This window comes from Aedes aegypti, chromosome 2 (assembly GCF_002204515.2).
Source record: "Aedes aegypti strain LVP_AGWG chromosome 2, AaegL5.0 Primary Assembly, whole genome shotgun sequence".
In the NCBI taxonomy this organism is placed as follows: domain Eukaryota; kingdom Metazoa; phylum Arthropoda; class Insecta; order Diptera; family Culicidae; genus Aedes; species Aedes aegypti.
In genome coordinates, this window is record NC_035108.1 from 113,777,217 (window position 1) to 113,795,662 (window position 18,446).

General features: G+C 37.1%; 2 protein-coding genes across 2 annotated transcripts; both read right to left on the bottom strand.

Annotated features, from left to right (window-relative positions):
- Positions 1–6,672: 6,672 nt before the first annotated feature.
- On the bottom strand, positions 6,673–8,206 carry LOC110675127 (putative protein TPRXL). The gene is made up of 2 exons (XM_021839509.1): positions 7,840–8,206; positions 6,673–6,683 (listed from the first exon to the last, which is right to left on the bottom strand). Exons 1-2 carry the CDS (start codon positions 8,204–8,206, stop codon positions 6,673–6,675), a joined length of 378 nt encoding a protein of 125 aa, XP_021695201.1.
- Positions 8,207–17,468: 9,262 nt separating this feature from the next.
- Positions 17,469–18,050, bottom strand: LOC5566109. Its single transcript, XM_001650422.2, has 2 exons — positions 17,972–18,050; positions 17,469–17,903 (listed from the first exon to the last, which is right to left on the bottom strand). Exons 1-2 carry the CDS (start codon positions 17,976–17,978, stop codon positions 17,560–17,562), a joined length of 351 nt encoding a protein of 116 aa, XP_001650472.1. The 5' UTR covers positions 17,979–18,050; the 3' UTR covers positions 17,469–17,559.
- Between the last annotated feature and the right edge of the window lie 396 nt (positions 18,051–18,446).

The following is an 18,446-nucleotide window of genomic DNA, read 5'->3' on the forward strand; positions in this document are numbered from 1 at the left end:
ATAGTAGAGTAAGGTGGGGCAAAAGTTCGACCTTAGTGATATAATCAAAGTTTCCAGGAAAATAATAGCAGATGAAACAAAACAAATACTATACAGCGAACCTTCAACATATTGGCTATAACTTTGCTGAACAAACTTGTGTCAAAATATTTACCCATTTTTAGTTATAACAGTTTCAAAATTGATTGTCTTAAACCCACCGGTGGGGCAAAAGTTCGAATCTAGTGTTGGACAAAAGTTTGTTGGCTAAAACACAAAATATCAATACTTTTATGCCAGGCATACTTTATACCAGCCGTAAACTTATGTTTGCCGAAAATTACACACTAAATTTTCATCAAAAAATGCCCAAAACAGGGTTAATTGTAATAAACCCAAAAAATAGCAGTTTTTCGCAAAACTAAGTGAAAATGTAAAATTGTTGTGACATTTTTCGCACGATCAGGCAAATTTCGTTAAATTTGAAGATAATATGTAGATTTCAGGAAATTTGAAAAAATTTCCGTGGTTTTATACATGGGTCGAACTTTTGCCCCGCTATGGGCCAAAAATTGATTCTTACTATTTATGGAAAAACTAATACACGTCAAAGCATCCTTATGATAGGACTAGAAACGCCCTTACATAAAATATTGAAAAATATTTTATCTTCATTTGGTTCCATGCATCGAAAGTTTGACCAAATATTACAAAATATACGTCGAAAAACAACAAATAGCCATAACTTTTCCAAATCTCAATCGATTTTTATGATATTTGGAGTAAAAGTCTCTTACTTGAATAGCATTCGAACCACCATGACATTTCTAAGTTTTGATTTGATTTGAGCTAGAAATCTTAAAAAGAAACTCTTGCCCCACTCGAACTTTTGCCCCACTTTACGGTAGCAATCTCGTTATTCTCATTTTACGCTTTCTGCTAGTGTACAGAGCGGCAACAATATAACACTGTTGTTCTACATCTGTTTCGAGATTTTTCCCTATGAGGTTTTGATACAATATTCCAAGTTGATTAACCTTGTTTTAACTTCGAGAAAATTGCATTTCCTTTCACCGCGATCTGTGCTTCATCAGAATATTGTATTGTACAGAATTTCTGGTACAACTACAAGATATTTTTTTGCTTTTCAATGGTCAGTTTATTGGGATTGTGTTACTTTCTCCCGAATATCGATACCCCGAATGTCGTTTCCCCGAACACCAGTTCCGCAAATCCCTGAAAACCCCGTTTTCTCTCAAGTGGCCTATTTCCTCTAAAATGTTTTGGCACTCATAATTATCATCACCAATTGTACATTTAAAAGTGATGAACGGTTCATATGATATGCAACCTTCTATTTTGATCAGCGATTCTTTTAAGTTTCTTCTTTAACTCAGCATTTTTTCTGGTTTTCTTTATCAATCTTTCTAGTTCACCACTCTGCCTCTGAAGATTGTTTGTTGCCCATGTAGTTTAACATCTATGTTGTGGTCGTCTATAAAACACGTGGTCGTTCAAGGGTGGGTAAAAGGAGATGTCATTCGAGTAACTGACGTTCGGGGAAACGATATTCGAAGGAACAAAATTCGGGTAAAAATAGACCAAAAGGTTTTTAGTGATACAGGTCACCTAAATTTCAATACACGAAAAAGTATTTAAAAAAGAGTTTTTGCCTATCGCCACTTGATATGGTTTGGACAAATAAGAATTCTCTGTTCTTTTCAAATATAGGATTCCTATCAATTTCATAACTGTCTTATTTGTATGAAAGCTCCTGAAAGTTATTATAGTAGATGTAACTTTGGTTTGCGAGTGGAGGCATTAATTACTTCCTCGAACAGACGGCACAAATAGTTGCAACGTATATCGAAATCTTGTTAATATCCAATGAACTAGCCCGTAAGAAGCAACAAAACTTTAAAGATCAGTGTATGATAAAAAGAAGGGAGAACCACTTCTAAAATATTCCAAACCATAATTCCCTGTTAAACTTAATTATATATAAAAACATTTAATTGAAACTGAAAAATTCCGAATTAGAAACGTATGGAATGCTATACGTATATGCTATAACATCTGTATAAAAAAAGTTGCAACGTATATTGAAATCTCAAAAAGCATATGCTGAAAAAAAAGAGCGAATCTCTTGTGAAGTCTTCCAAACCATAATACCATTTTGCAGGCACAACATATAATAAAAAAACGTTACTTTATTATCCGTCATGCTGAATTCAAAACTTTACATCAATAAACAGTATCTTTCATACTTCACTATGCAGCTTTTATTGAAAACAATTGTTATTCTATTGTATGTTTTCCTCTTTCTAGTTGCACGGTCCTTTAGGATTAGGTGCCGTCTTTTCAATTGATATTTATAAAGCTTTCTTGAGCATTCAACGATCTACATCAACATTTATGTTAATCGTTGAATACTCGAGCAATCGATATTTTTTGAACCGTAATGAAGTCATGTGTACCTAGTTCAACAATTAGAATACTGGAACCACAATACCCAAAACGAATCTAAATCAACTAAATCAACCGAAGATGGTGTTCAAGAGACCCTGTACTTTTTTGAGTGTACTAACAAAAATAATACATCGAAAGTGTTTAATGTTTCGGCTCGATTATTTCTCCAACAATTGCAAACTTGATTTATTTGAAAAAAAAATCTAGGGAATGCTCCGTTCCGGGGAATGGTATATTCTAACGAATGGTTTTCTGTCAAATATCGTACAATCTCAAAAATCATACTAAATAGAAGAGAAGAACAAAAAATCATCTGAATGTATTCATTGTAGCGTTTTGATATAAAAATACTGTCAACCCATCGTTTCAAGTTTTGTTGTCGAAAATAGTCTGATGCTGAAGCCACAAATTACCATACACAGCAAAAACAATCATTTCACCTGCACAACAGTCTCGTTTTGAGTATGATGAAAAATTACATCTCATTCATACTCATTCATCAAATGTATGTATCAAACGTATAAAATCAGCCTAAGGCTACTCAAAATCTGTGTCTAACAACCGACAGAACCGGTTTGAGAAGTTGACAAAGAGATGCAAAAATTCGATCTAGATTTGAACCCTGGTTTAACGAGGAAGAGCTGCGTCCGATACCATTCGGTTATCTACCAGCTTTTAAAGAAATGAGTTCAAGTTGTTTAAAATTGAAATGATTTTCTTCGCATTCATGTCAATTGATTGAGTTTACGCTTTGAGCGGAATATTGTTATAAATGTGATGTTATCGAATCCACAAACGTGCAATTCTTGATATATAGATAAAAATTACGTCGACCATAATTATTTATAATTACATTATGAATAAATTATTAATTACAATTTCAGCATCTAACAGACATAATTTGTCGTGTTGTATCATCTCTTGATAACTCAGACAACCAGAATATACGTATAACGAAATCACCTTTTGCCTTATGCGATGCTTATATGCGCAAAGTTTCACGTATAAGATGTTGCGAAAAGACCTTATATGTACAAAAAAGGAGGCGATATACGTGCATATTTTATATGACGAAAAATAACATGCAACACGAGTGTGTAAATTTTCTTGCGAACTAGTCTGTACTCTTATGCGACTTAATTTATCATAATAAAATTGATTTCACAGCTGCTACGGATTAATCCGACCTACTTTGTACAAGTATACAGGATGAAACGAAATGTACAAATGCACTCAGAAAAAAAGCATTTTTTGCGAAGAAACTCATCGATCAAACGATATCATCCACCATGTAGTCCGGGTGTGATGTAATTTGTGCAAATAAACAACTTTATTCGTAAACTGTTATGCGACTTCTGGTTGTTTGGGATATTATTACAACTCGGATCTATAGAAATTGTCATCGACTTATAAGCTTTGTAGTAGTACTTTATAATCGATTTCTAGCGTCAAGGAATTATCGACAAGATGCCATTGACAAAAGTAACCTTTTGAAGTTTTTCATACAAGTTCATCAGCTCACACTCTAAATTTTGTCTTGGCCTTCTAGCAAAACGAATCACTGATTTAAGTTTAGCAAATGATATTTTACTGAAATAGCAGCAATGATATCATTGCTTGCTAAATGTTCAGTATGTTCCTGAGATTGTTGAAACTTCAGCATAACACCTGTCAAAGACATACATATTTTGCCGATGTTGTTCTTCCGCAAATCGGTATCAGGAAAAAAATCGTGTTGTCGTGGAATATTGATAAGAATCGACAGTATCTCATTCCATACGATAAACTTCTTCTTATTATACTTTCTGTATAATTTTTAACATCTTCGGGGAAACAGAGTTGTGTTTGATCCTTCGACCTTGAAGCTTGCTCCTGCGGGGGCGGGCGATGAGGGCACGATCAAATATGTCGCGCGTCGTTCGCGTTGTTAAATGCAAAAGTAGTAGTGTTTGATCTATTGATCGCGTTGCTTGCTCTTGCGTGGGCGAGTGACGAACACTTGTTCGGCGTGCAATACGATTATCGAATTATTTCGCGAATCCGATTAGGCGTGATTATATCATGGATCGCATCACCAACCACTGGTGACTCCCAGATCTTTACCTTATCCCACTAACCCAATATCCTTTCCATGACAACTGTGGAGATGCAGAGGCATTCTCGGTCTCTAGTAACAACGGTTGTCTAACTAACATTCCTTTCCTTCCCCGATGACCGTTAAGTATGGTGGTTATGTAATTTCAATTGATGATTTTACGTTACTAATTATAACTTCTGGAATTTAAATCGAAGTGTCCGGAGTATTAGAAAAAAGTGAAAGAGCACTCAAAATCAGAACCGTCAAAAAGTCTAATCACATAATTGATAATGTGGAATCAAAATCTTCACCCACCTTTCGAAAGTTATGTGGTTTGGATATTCGATGACGCTGAGAAATCATCTTATTCTTCATCAGAACCTGCTTCTCAATTAAATGTTCTCATGAGTTCCACAGTTATTAACTGAGAGCTTTCATAGCCAAAGTTGCCATTTTCGCATTCGTATATCGTGTGGCAAGTATGACGATACTATATACCCAGGTATGTGGTGCCAATGAAACATTAAGATTCTTAGGAAAGAAATGCTATTTTGAACTGATCTGACCAAATTCACCCCCTATCCAATTTAATGCCACTAGAGCTTGTTCGCTTTGACTGATTCGCGTATTTTGACCTCAGTTTGGACTTGAAGTTGAGTCTAGTACATTGAAGATGGTCTTACAGTTGAGGTTTAAATACGCGTATCTGTCAAACTCTTGTACTAAATTCGTTTTTCATATACCTCTATTTTTTTAGTTTTCTCTATTGCATTTCAAAACGTTGAGACATTGAAATTTCAGTCTTTGAAATTAAAGTAGTTTTTGCCTTAGACTAATAGAGGTGATAAATGAAGGGGCAAATATTGGCAACGATTTTTAAAACATAAAAACTGTGGAAGAAAGGAGTATAATACGGAGAATTTCCAGATTGGATCACGAAAATAACACGCAGCGGGCTTTCTCCGCACCTAGAAGTCACGTACGATGAAGGCTGATTAATTGAAATATCAGAAATCTAAAGGCATAACTATAGTCATAAAAGTCGATAAATATTATGAAATCTTCAGATATCTGAATGTTGTTTATTTATGCTTCAGATCAGTACACTAGATTTGCATGGTTTACGTTGACTCATAAATAAATATATAAAAAATAATATGTGGACGGTATTACAAATTTTAAAAAGAAACATTAAGCCACTTGAACTTTGGCCCCACCTTACTCTATGCTTTTTGATGAGTTATATATCACTGATTCCATTGATCATGTGGTAATTTTTTAAGAATTTTCAGACTTTCTCTCCCCTTACCCGTCGTGGTCTGTTGACCATTAAAAAATTAAACTCTGTGTGGACCGTGGTCATTGACTTGATCCACCCCTCCCCCCATAAATGTCCACGTGGTTTATTAACGACTCCCTTAAGTGTGTAATATGAATCAAAACGACATTCTAATGGAAAAATACAGTAAATACAGCGTTCCAATTTGTGTTGCTAAAAATAGTCAAGGGATGTCGGAGCCGTACATTATCCAATATCATTACTGGTAATGTTCATACATACTATTATAGCTCCAGAAACTGATAGGACTACAAAATACCGATTTTTCGTGTTGTCTCATCTCTAAGTGACATACATAGGTAACCAATTAACACGCAAAGCCTCAAACTTAAACTCAACAATTAGGGCATATAAAGACAATAAACGAATTTTCAAATTTCTTTCCACCTTTGGAGTAGCACTATTTTTTCGGTTAAGAGCGTTCAGTGTGTCTGACGGCTACTTAAGAAATATCTACATACTGTCATTAACAAAAGCTAGCAATCTTATGAAGTTATCCAGCCCATGCTCAAGATTCTGTATCTCTTCAGTGGCCCGTTTATACTCAAATCCTAATGATGATATGAAATTTCGATTGTATGCTCAGTCGTTTTTTAATGTCAATGTGAGGTTTTTCAAAGTATATGTAAGATTCCGAAAGATTTTTAAACATAATTTGAAAACAACTAGTTGTGATTGGCTGGTTTTGTCTCAAAGTTGTCCATTTTCAAAAGCAACACAAATTTGTAGAAACAAATAAAAAAAAATAAAAATGTAATCAATAATATACTTGTTACTTTTTTTTTCTTGAACACCTCTCCGAAACTGTTTAAATATTTTCTGCAAATAGATACAAAAATCGTCGTTAAAATTTAAACTAAATTGAGCCACTTTACCCAGACAACCAGAATGTACGCAAAACGAAAATGAACTTTTGCTTTATGAGATGTTTTATTGTGTAAACTTTCACGCATAAGCCTAATACACAGTAATATAGCAATAGACTAGTTTTAAATTATGATATGAAGTTTATGAAACATAGATTTTTTTTTCTCCAAAAAACATCCCTAATATATTCAGTTTAGTTTTTTTTCAATTTATTCGCATATAAAGAGCCACATAGGCACCTCAATCATCCAATTTTGTTTTGGGATTGTTTATGTCAACATGTCTGAAACTTGACAGTAAAATGCACATATATACGGATCAAATGATTACAAAATATGAGGCTATGAAAAAATAATCAATGCCGAAGTGTATCGAAAAAGCCGAGAATAGGAAACGTCTTCCAATTAATCATAAGCGATAATAGTATGAACAGCAGGAAATCAAGGAAAATTCCACCACCAGATTTGGATTTAAGACAATCACTTGATTGACTTTTTACTGTATTTGGAATGGATACCCAGTTGTCTCTGTTAAGTCAAGTCAATCAAATTAAAATCCCAGCTCAATCATAACTGTTTGAATTTGCAAACAACTGACACGAACCTAATTTCGAGCCATGAGCCATCAAAACTCATCAACCCAAAATTAAGATCGTTCGTTGCACATTTTGCCTCATTAAATATTTGTCTCTGCTGTTCCTTCCTGCTTCGTTTCAACCATCGCTCCCCCCCTAACCCAAACCGATTCGCAACCAATCCGAAGACCATTCCGGCGGGGGGAAAGAGCGCTTCTATCTAGTAAAATATTCATTAACCGTTTTCGAAATTTGCTCGAACGATGGCAAATCCCCCCGATAAAGTATTCAACAGGAAGCAAGCGACAGCACAACAGTAGGAAACAGCAGCAGCTGACTAACTGACTGACGTCTCAATCTTGACCTCCCCTTCTCCCCCCGGCAACTCTCGGGAAAGTCTACTCAAACAAAGCTTCCCGTTTTGTCCACCCCCTCGTACGATCCCTAACCCTTCCACTTGGCAAGCTTGATGGCTGGCTTTGGCTGCGGAGATTATTATTCCAGTCAGGCACGGTCGGGAAGAAAAGGACTTACCGTTGTAGAGCATGGTCGAGGACGCATCCCGGGTGGCCGCTTCCGGAGAGTGCGGAGGAGGACTGGGCGCTGTAGCGCCTGCCGTGGGTGAGGAGGGACCCCAACAGGTGGCACCACTAGTTCCGGTTGTAGTCGCCGAAGAAGAAGATGACGACGAAGATGACGAAGGCGACTGAGTTGGACTGGAGGAAGTCTTGGAAGCAGCAGCCGCCGGCGAATCTCCTACGACGTCGATTTCTTCGTCTTCCTCGAGGACTTCGACCACGACCTGCGGCGGAGGTGGCGGTGAAGGGGATGCTGGAGACTCTTCGACCCGGTCGGGCCACGGATAGGCCTTCCACTTCTTTGCCATCAAACAGCGAGGCATTGTCACTGAAGTGGCGGTCGGAAGCGGAGATGAAGGTTCGATTCAGACGACGACGAAAAGGGTAGCGTGTGTAATCAGGTACTTGTTTGTTTCGTTTGCTTGAGGGGCGGATCGGGTCGCGAAAAGTCAATTCATGTTTTCCCCGGGCCCTGGGAGGTCAGAACCGGGTGTAACTTTTTTCTTCTTATTTTCGGGTTGGGCGAACAGAAACGGAGAGAAATGTTGCAGCACAAAGCGCAGGCAGCCGGTCTCGGACGAAAATCGATAGTTTTTGTCGCTTTTGGGGCTGGTTTTCTGGTTCTGGCTCGCGTAGGGAAAGATGCGGGAAGGTTGGGCGTTCCTCGGGATGGAATAAATTTTATATTCGAACGTGACACAGATACCAAAAAACTTTATTCCGTTTTCTTCGTTTGGTTTGCTCCCGGCGGCATTCACGTCCCCAACATAGATCTCCCAGCAGGAGGGCGCTCCAGGGCGGAAGCAGTTCACTCGTACTCGCCGATATAGTTTTACGAGTCTGTTATGTTAGATTCCAAACGAAACGAAATCAGAACAGACATTTCAGACTTTAGCACACTCAGAAACACACGGACAGACAATACGGCTTAACGTAAAAATCCAGAGTTCGCACAGTTTCGCGGTTGAGATTCACATTCGGAGAGTAGAGTACAGCGTCAGAATTACGTATCCAAGAGTTTCAGTAGTAGCTTCACAGTAGTGTTTAGTAGAGTGGTAGAACCGTAGCATAATCTTCATCTCGTGGTCCCGAACATAGCAAATCAAACCGAAAAGACACACCGGAAGTGTACTTGAGAGAACGCACTGACGACACGACGACACACTGGCAAAACCGAAAAACACCGGAAGTGACGGACCACGAGATACATTCAGTTCATTCAGGGAGACACCCTAGCCACGGATTGGCAACCGAGGCCGGAACTTTGGACGCACTAAACCGCAATGGATCCGCCAAATCGGACCGGAAACTGCCTTGGCGCACATCGAACTAACTAAAAAGTATTCTTCTTCTTGCACTCTTTCTGTTTCTGTGTGCGGTCGATTAATCCAGCTGAACTTTTTCCGCTTCCTTGCACTGTTTTACACAATTGCCCGCTACTATTCTAGGTTCACACACAGTAGTTGCACTTTTCGATTTCCGATTCCCGCTGGCGAGTTTGATTTCCTTTATTTTTTGATTCGGTAGAAGAGCGCGCGCGGAGATACGACAGAATAGCGAAAATCAACAAATGTTACGATTACTGCGTTGTGCTTAGTATTAGTTAGTAGCAATAGACACGAGTAGACTGATTAGCGGTGATTAGTAGTAACTGTACACATACAGGTAGATTATACACAGGGAACGGCACGCAGAATCGATTCATAAAGTGTTCATAATAAATAACAGAAAAATTGATACAGAGTGAAACACGACAGAGAGAAAAAATGTGTGACGAACCGCACCGTAAGAACCGTGAAAGGCTTTTGAATCCTGTCGTGTTCGGCGCAGTCCCTTTATAAAGTTCGGCCCACCCGAACGGGTCCGAACTTCCCCAGGAGCCGATCCCGAAACCCGAACCGGATCCTTAGCCAGTCGAAGGAAACGGTGACATCCCTAGGTGCAGGTCCTAGCGGACGGCCACAGCAACGTGTTGATGCCAGCGAGGGGAAGCCGAGCAACAAACAACCCTCTCCTTCCGAACACGCAACAACTGCACTCGGCTTGCGTTCGGCATCCTTCCCTACGCTCGCGCTCTCCCATCCGACTCTTGCTCTCAGCCCGCTTTCGCACCCGATGAAGCACAATGGTCCAAATTGACAAAACAGCAGGAGAAAGTTTTTAATGTTCTCGTTAATTTTATTTATTTTTGCTTTTCAATAACATACATCAGAAAGTTTAGATTCGAGAAGACTTCAACATGGCTCAGTACAGTCTTAAGAGCTTTAACGCTGTCTTAGTAGGACAGACAATACAAGATTTTAAGCATAGGTTCTAATAGACGCCACACAGTTTCTTCTAAATACAATTAATTATCGACAAGCTTGGCCGACAAGTAAGTTTTAATAGAAACACTTTCAGGAATCTACAAAGCGTTTTAGAGTGGGTTGTACTGAAAATACCGTTTAGCCATTTAAAGTCAGGTGCCAAGTCATGCCAGTTCCTCATGGCGTTGGTTCGATATGTATTTGTTTTTACTTAGGTGGTTTTTTGAGAGCAAGAACTTATTTTTTTTTTTAAATGAAAATTTGCTTCTAAAATACCCTTAAAATATTAAAAAACGGATGTGGTTTATAAAATACTAAAGTTATCGTCTGCAGGATTGACCAGATCTGTATTTTTTCATACACATCTTTTTGGAGTGAAATCAAAAATGTAGAACCTAAAATGCAGTCTTCTCAGATACTCAACTACTTTTACATACTTACTTGGCAATGACCGCGATTTACACAAATTAAAAATAAATGAGCAGACACGCCAAATTACAGGCGATTTTCGTGTTTTTGAGGGTATTTTTGAAGTAAATTTACTCAATATTGTAGAAAAAGTTGACGTATGTTTCGAATGCTGCTAAAAGAAAAAAAATGAATTAAACATCATGGTGTTGAGTAATTTGGTTAGAGTTCACTAGGCCGATAGGATCATTAGGCTGAATAGTAGGGTGCGGCTTATTTTTTGACAAAAAATATGTTGTACAAAGCTGAACAATTATAAAATAGGACGCTCAGTGAAGTTTTCAAAACTTTGTTTTTTTCTAACCAAATTTGAAGTTCTTAGCATCATTCTCTTAAAAATTAAAGGTATGAAAAGTTCGTAAAACATTAAATTTGTCTGAAATCAACTAGTCAGAGTTAAAAGTAGTTTGCTCCATATTTTTCCTCTTTTTACTAAAAAACATCTCTGTTTGACCATAACTTCATAAATACTTAACGGATTCCAAAAAATTTTACATGTTGTTAAACCTAATTCAGTTGATTCTAATATGTTTATTCTACTCATTCAAATAAAAACTAGTTTTGAGTTAGTTCTTTATCGAAAACATAAAAAGATTTTTCAAAAAAAAAACAAGGTCATGTTTAATAACTTCAAATTTCACATTCAAGTCATTTGCGCTACTTTCAAATCTAAAATATGCTTGGCTCAAACTTTGAGATTTCTCATTCTATGTGATAATAATTCAGAAGAGCGCACAAATATTTGGTTTTTATGATTTTTAAAAAAATAAGCCATGTAAATATCTGCTCTTAAAATTGAACATGTCAAATTTTTCATAGTCCTGTGGTAATGTAAGGGTTTCAGTTTGAGCTTTGTTAAAAATACTATTCATTGAAGCCACAACATACGAAACAGGAACAAACAACGTTTATAAGAAGTTATAATCTCTCCTGAGATTGTTTGTAACCATAACGCAAACAATAACTATAAACGTATACAATACTGTTGTAAATAATATCCGCGTATGTCTATTTTCATACAAAAATATTTGAAAACTGTTATTATTTCTGAAAATTTCACCTAATATTTCACTTAGAATTCTGAGTTTCACTTGAATTCTCAGAAAATTGAGAGCATCTCCCACTTATCCCTCTCTGTTACAATCATGATCCGCAACAGATCATGAGAGTCTGTTCATCGTCCACTGCTACAGCTCTGATTGTGTCGGGAGGATAAGAGTGCATGATAAAACCCATGTAAACAAGCTCCAAACCTGGAAGGCACTATTGATATAGAACGCTCGGCATTGTTTATTATGCCCGTGAAGTAATAGTAAATAATCGAAAAAAATGGGTTTTATCAGTGCTCTCTCTCTCTCTCTTGGGCTCTCCTTCGCTGCTGCTTTTAATCAAGCTTGTTACAACTTGCTTTTAAATCATTTGAGAACTAATTCTGTAATCAGGGCTGTGCATTTTCGAAAGCATTTTGTGAAACACGAAGGCTTGGTTGCGTCGTCTCGATGCTGACGAACAACTGCGTCGCTTCGTTTTTCTTTCACCACTCATTCGTTTCGTTACCTGATTGAAAGCAGCGAACAAGAAAGGTGAAATGAAAGAGTAAGAACTTTGTTTCATTTAATTTCATTGAATTCTATCAAAATGTTTCAAATTGGATTTTACCTATTTTTTGCAATAGTAATGTATATAACTTTTTAGGTAATAAATTAAGATAGAAAAAGTATGCGGGCCACCACTTCATTCATTTGAAATAATCAGCTCCTAAAGTTAGAGACTACCGATTGAAAGACGAGCTCGCTGCGGTGAGGCTGTGATATATGACGCGCGACGCACAGGCAGCACGAAAGAAATGAAAGACTACGCTTGCTGCGATGAAAGGAAATTGTCGGATTGAAACGAAACAGTAGAGTTTCAAACGAAAGGGAAGCTTGAGACAGTCAGTTGGGGACTAAAAATACTTTCAATGAATTGAAAATGGAAGGCCCTATCTGTAATACCTTAAGACAATTTTAAACACAATGGTTGTTAGAAACAGTGTAAATCGAAAGCTCTTCCAATTTCAACAGTAAAATGGGATTTTTCCGAGAAAAATGTTAATTTTTTTGTGCTGCACATACCTTGGTTCGATTGAGGCGGCAACTTCTTGAAAACATTGAGGGGGGGGGAGTTTAATAGGCGAGATATTGAATATTGATTTTAGTCTTATTGTTTAAGTCAAATAGTGAAAATTTACAAAGGTAATACCTTTGAGAGTGTTGCAGTTTTAAAAAGTGGATTGATCAATCTTAAACAATTTCCCAAATGTGTTTCAAATAAAATGGTAGCATTAATTTACAGCTATAATTTGGTTGATTATTTTTCAATATAAGCTTAGATTTAACATTTCACACAATTCGAAGATGTTAGAACGGTTTTGAACATAAGAACTCTTGTTTAAAGCTGCTACGTAATAAAGAAAAATTGTGCAAAAAAAAACTGTTTTGCACTTCATATTTTCATAAAATGGTTTCATAAAATGTTGCGTGCAGAATTAATACTAAACCCATGAAAAAAGGCTTAGAATTAAGTAAATTTTCAGATGCCTATGGAATCTTAGGATTGTGAGTTATGTCCAATAAGGTAATTTTATTTTCTTCAACACCACTAGGAAAAGTTCTTATTTTCCAGTTTACGAAAAGATGCATATTATTGGCAGCTTTGTTCTTTTCTTTATAAGGACTTTTAGAACCTTTGCAATAAGAATCGAACTCATGAATTTTAGACGATGGATAAAAAAAGTAGGTTCACTGCTAACAAGATTTGTACACATTAAGAATACGTGGCATACATTCTGTTAGAAAAATTCAAAGCAATCTTTATAGAATGTAGTTAAATATTCAAAAATAGTATAACAAAACACTTCTTTTCAATGATCACTTGGCACCAAGCTCCTCTGAAGAGTATATCTCTGACGTGCTCGAGTCATTGAAGAATACCTATATCCAAATGAACTCTATAAAAGAAAACAAAAAATACATTTTTTTATGTTTTCTATTTGAATGGAAACATTCGGCCTAATGACTGGATACCTAACTTCATGAGTTACTTGTACCTTATGATTTCATAGCTTTTCACATAAATTTGCTTATAACTTTCGAATGACAAGAATTCAAAACTTGCAATGGTAAGTGAAAATGTCTATCATTATTTTCTCAAAAAGTCTTCTTCCACATTAACGTAAAACCGAAAAGAAAGAAGTATGACAAAACAATACAAATTTGTTCGGGACCACTCAAGGTTCAATCTTTCAGAATAGATTTAAGAGGCTAAAATGACAACGTTGACAACGTTGCGAAAATCTCAAATTCTTAAATTTTCAAGCAAATCACTTATTCTTTCCGCACTCCTTAGCACGATGCAGCTAAATACCTGGTGACACTAACCACACGGCTATGAAGCCCTCAATTCGTGCTACGCGAGCGACGCGCAACACGATTGATCCTGCTCACAACACCCACCCCCGCATGAGCAAGTGATGCGACCAAAGGATCAAACACTACTCTTTGTTGAAGGCCGCAACCACAAATTAACTCAAACAACAAAGTTGAATTTTTAAAATTTATATCTAAATAAGGATCATTCTTTACACCATAAAAATCTTAGAATTACGTGTCACGTAATTCTAGCTTCAATCATGTAAAGTCATGAGTAATGTATTATTCAACGATAAATCCTACAAGCCTAGCTATTAAACCCAACATTGCTAATAAAATCTTGAAAAAAATACACAAAACGCCTTCTCTCAAATAACCGCACGGTTTACATGACTTTATGCTGAAAATTCAATAATAAATAATGCATATGGAATGACCAAGCCGTTGATCCATCCATGTGCATTATTTTTGACAGATTTTTCAGCATAGATTCGTGTGAACCGTGCATTCTCGTTTGCAATTTCTCAACCAAGATGCAAGAAAGCATGCAATATTGGCGAATCTTGGATACAAGATCGTGAAATGTTTCAGCTTCACTCAAGATTGCAAGCATTCCTGAATGCAATGAGGCAGTTTACGTTATTTGTCGTTGAATGTTCAGTTAAAGCTCGTTTCACATGACAATCATAAAAGATTACGTTCCATGTAGATTTAAGATTTTTTTGCTGTGTATTATTTTTTTTCCAGAAAGATGCAAAACTCAATAACGAACAATTTCAGGTCCAAAACCAACAAGAACGGAAAAATCGTTTTATCCTGCTTAATTGTCGATTCAGACCATTGTGCAAAAGGACAATAACCACCCTCAGCCTCAGCAGCATTATGTTGAATGTGGTTTATGCTTTATGCTTCAGTGATTTCTCAGTCTCGCTCTCTTTCGTTCTCTCCCTCTCTCTCTCTCGTTTCGATGCTCGCTCCCTTCCGTCTGTGCAATCGGGAAAGAAGGGCACGCGTCTGTTCAGTCATCTGGCTCTTGGTTCGGTTTGGTGCCGCCTGGTCGTCGTCCTTCTTCGGCTGCTTTTATGCTGCGATGCGAATCCTTTTAACCGAACGCGGCGGAGAGTGTGCTGCGAAAGGGAGTTTTCTATGCTTGTTGTTTCTTGCCAGCACGCTGAGTGGCTTGAGTTTTTTTTATGTTCTTTCACATAGGGGAGGAAAAGTGCGGTAAGGAAGTAGCTCTTCCCACCTCCCCCCGCTTGCTAACTATCTTTCTGTGTGTATTGGCTAGGGCGAAAGCGCAGCGCTGTTGAGCGAATTTTCGTCCTATTCTTTAGCACTACACTGACTGTGACGGATGCGAATGCGGGGAGTTCCTAGCTTCTTTTTTTTTGTTGCTCTCGGTCTCGTGTCGTTTGTTTGCTGCTGCTGCAGGATTTTAAATTTCTTTTCTGGGTCAATGAGTTCTTGCCCGTTCTTGGTCGTTCGATAATGCGAGTAGGTATGTGCTTACAGGGATTTTATGCGGGAATTTACGGCGATTATCTCGATAGCGGGAGCCGGAAGTGATGTATCTTTTGATTTAATATTTTTACAATTTTGCGGGTTGCAAGCAACTCAGATAAGGTACCGTGGGGTAAGTGGATACAGAAAAATCAATAGTCATCTTCATTGTTATGTACAGCTAACGTGAATAATGTAATTCAAACTTTTTTCTGTGGATTACAAATGAGGGACTAATATTCTTCAAATCGTCATTTATTTCGATTTTTCTGATTGTTATGTATTGAGTACGAGGGACTTGAAAATTTGCGCCAAATGATCCACTTGCCCCACCATGGTGGAGTAAGTGGATCACCAATAACAAACATCTGTTCTCAAAACAAATGTGGTGTAATTATGTATAGTATGAATGCTATTACTCTCGTTCTTGTTATTAGTGCTAGTAATTTGCATTTTAATACTTTGAAATTAAAAAGTATCTTTATTTAACCAAAATATATGTATATACATATTTTATACATTAGTTCACACTCATTCGTACAAAAAAAAATTGGAGCTAGAATAATTTGAAGATAATTCATCCATTTATACACATAAGTTATATAGAAGTATTGTAAGATTATTCCTAACGATGTTTCATAAAAACACTCGAAGTTTAAAAATATTAGCTACATTTAGGGGTCTATTTTGTAAATCGAGCAGAATCATGTGACTCGTCTGAAGTCACTGTCGATCAAAGTAAGCATGCATATTTCAGAAGTCACCCGTCGACTCCCATAGTTATCCAGTCATATAGAGTGACAACTGTCGATAAACTCGAGTGACAGAGCCGAGTCGAGCGAAATTTTTGGTCGACAGTGACTCCAGTCGAGTCGCTTTTGGTCGACTCGACTTATAAAATAGGGCCCTTACTTTTCAATAACAAACTGTAATCCTTTTATTCTATTTATGAATATATTTGTATCATCTGTCTAGCACAATTTATATGCTCAAATAAGGTACGATAATATGCTATCAAGTGGAAAATTTGTATATTTTTCTCTTCTACAACTTAGCTTAGATAAACCACGAAAAATTTCGTATATATTTGAAAATTATTACTCTTCTATACCAGAAAGGTTAAAATAAATTTTTGGGTGGATTAATTCAAATTTTCTTTGTTCAATTTGACAAATTTAAGCTAGGAATGAATAAAGTTAAGGGAAAACAACATTTGCGGATACAGAAACTTATTAAAATTATCGTAAGCAGTCTGCCAATAAATAATAATAATCCTTGATCCACTTACCCCACCCCATTAAAAAGTAGGGGTAAGTGTACCATATACAATATATCTGTATTTATTTATAAAAATCACATATTTTTCATTGTGATTCATTCAATTAGAACAGAAATGCTCACCACGTGTCGAAAAAACTAATAGTCTTCGACTTTAGACAGAGATACAGTGGATTTTTGATTGATGGAAAACAATTTTCAAATAAATTAATTTTTGCAGCAAACAAGTTTGCTTGTGTTGGTGTATGTGTAGTACCAGTTTTGCAATAGTATCAGTGTGGGCGTAGGTATGTAACCTAAAACAAAGCAATGATGCAAAAACATTAAACATATTCAAGTATTTATACTTAATATTGACGAATGATCCACTTACCCCACTGCTACACTTCCCCCACTGTACCTTACATTTTTAATTGATTTTCTTTCGACTTCGGATAATGAACAGTTGTGAATAGATTTCTGTTGGAACAATACTTTCCAGTACTTGAACCATAGTTTAGCGTGTTTGCGACTCACAAGCCGAGTGGATGATTTGACAATTGACTAAGCTGATAAGTAGGCTCTGTACCTCTTGGGACGTTGCATCAAAAAGAAGAAGACAGGAAAAAAAAAACAACCAAGAGTTTGGGCCAAACAATATTGTTTATTCTCACCTGTCTAAAGCATCGACTACAAGATCCAAAATTAAAAAAAAAAAAAGCTTATCTCTCATCCCTAATGAACTGAGTCCACAGCAATTCTCCGCTGACTGATGGACATCACCGCCGACGAGCTGGAATCCTCATGGGCCGAGTTTTGGGCGGCATCGTCTCGGTTCAGCACTTCTTCGATAGCAGCTCCCCGCCGAACTTCCTCCTGTTGGTCCGGTTCAAATTCAATGCGGATATCGCGTTCCGGTTCAACTGGGGCATCCCGCGACTGGTCAACGCTGCTTGGAGCATCTTCGAAATTCTGCTGGTTGTTTGACTCATCAAATCCGGACACCTGGAAGAAATCAAACGGCACGGCAAAGGCTCCGACGGCCATGACAGCGATCACCAGGAAACTGATTTGCATTGCTGTTGGGAGCAGAAACAGGGGAAGTTACACGTTTTAGCTGAACAATAACTTATAGTGAGCAACTTACCATTCATTGTCGTTGTAGTTGCTGATTAGCTGAACGGGGTGTGAAGCTGAACTGATAACGGACAACAACATGGTATCCTATTTTATAACGAAGACCGGCCTGGAAAAAAAAGTTAAACGTGTCAATTGGAATAGAATTGATTCACGTAGATGAGAATATTCATCCACACATCTGATGCCACGAGCGTCAAAACTGGAATGCATGTGGTCATCGATACTTGATTCATAGCGAATCGCACGCGTTGCAATTGCAATAGAATTCGCAGAATGTTATTGCGAAAGAAAGAGGTGGAATCTGTAGTCTACCGGTTAGATGCCTATCTAGTCGTGGAATGTGTTGGACAATTTTTCCAAGGATTCTGCAGGATAATCCTATACTTGGATTTCAAAACTCTACAGAACGAGAAGCGTAACTTTCTGGTTTTAATACGGTTTTATAATAAATCAATTTTTATTCAGAAAAGATTTTCTTTTTA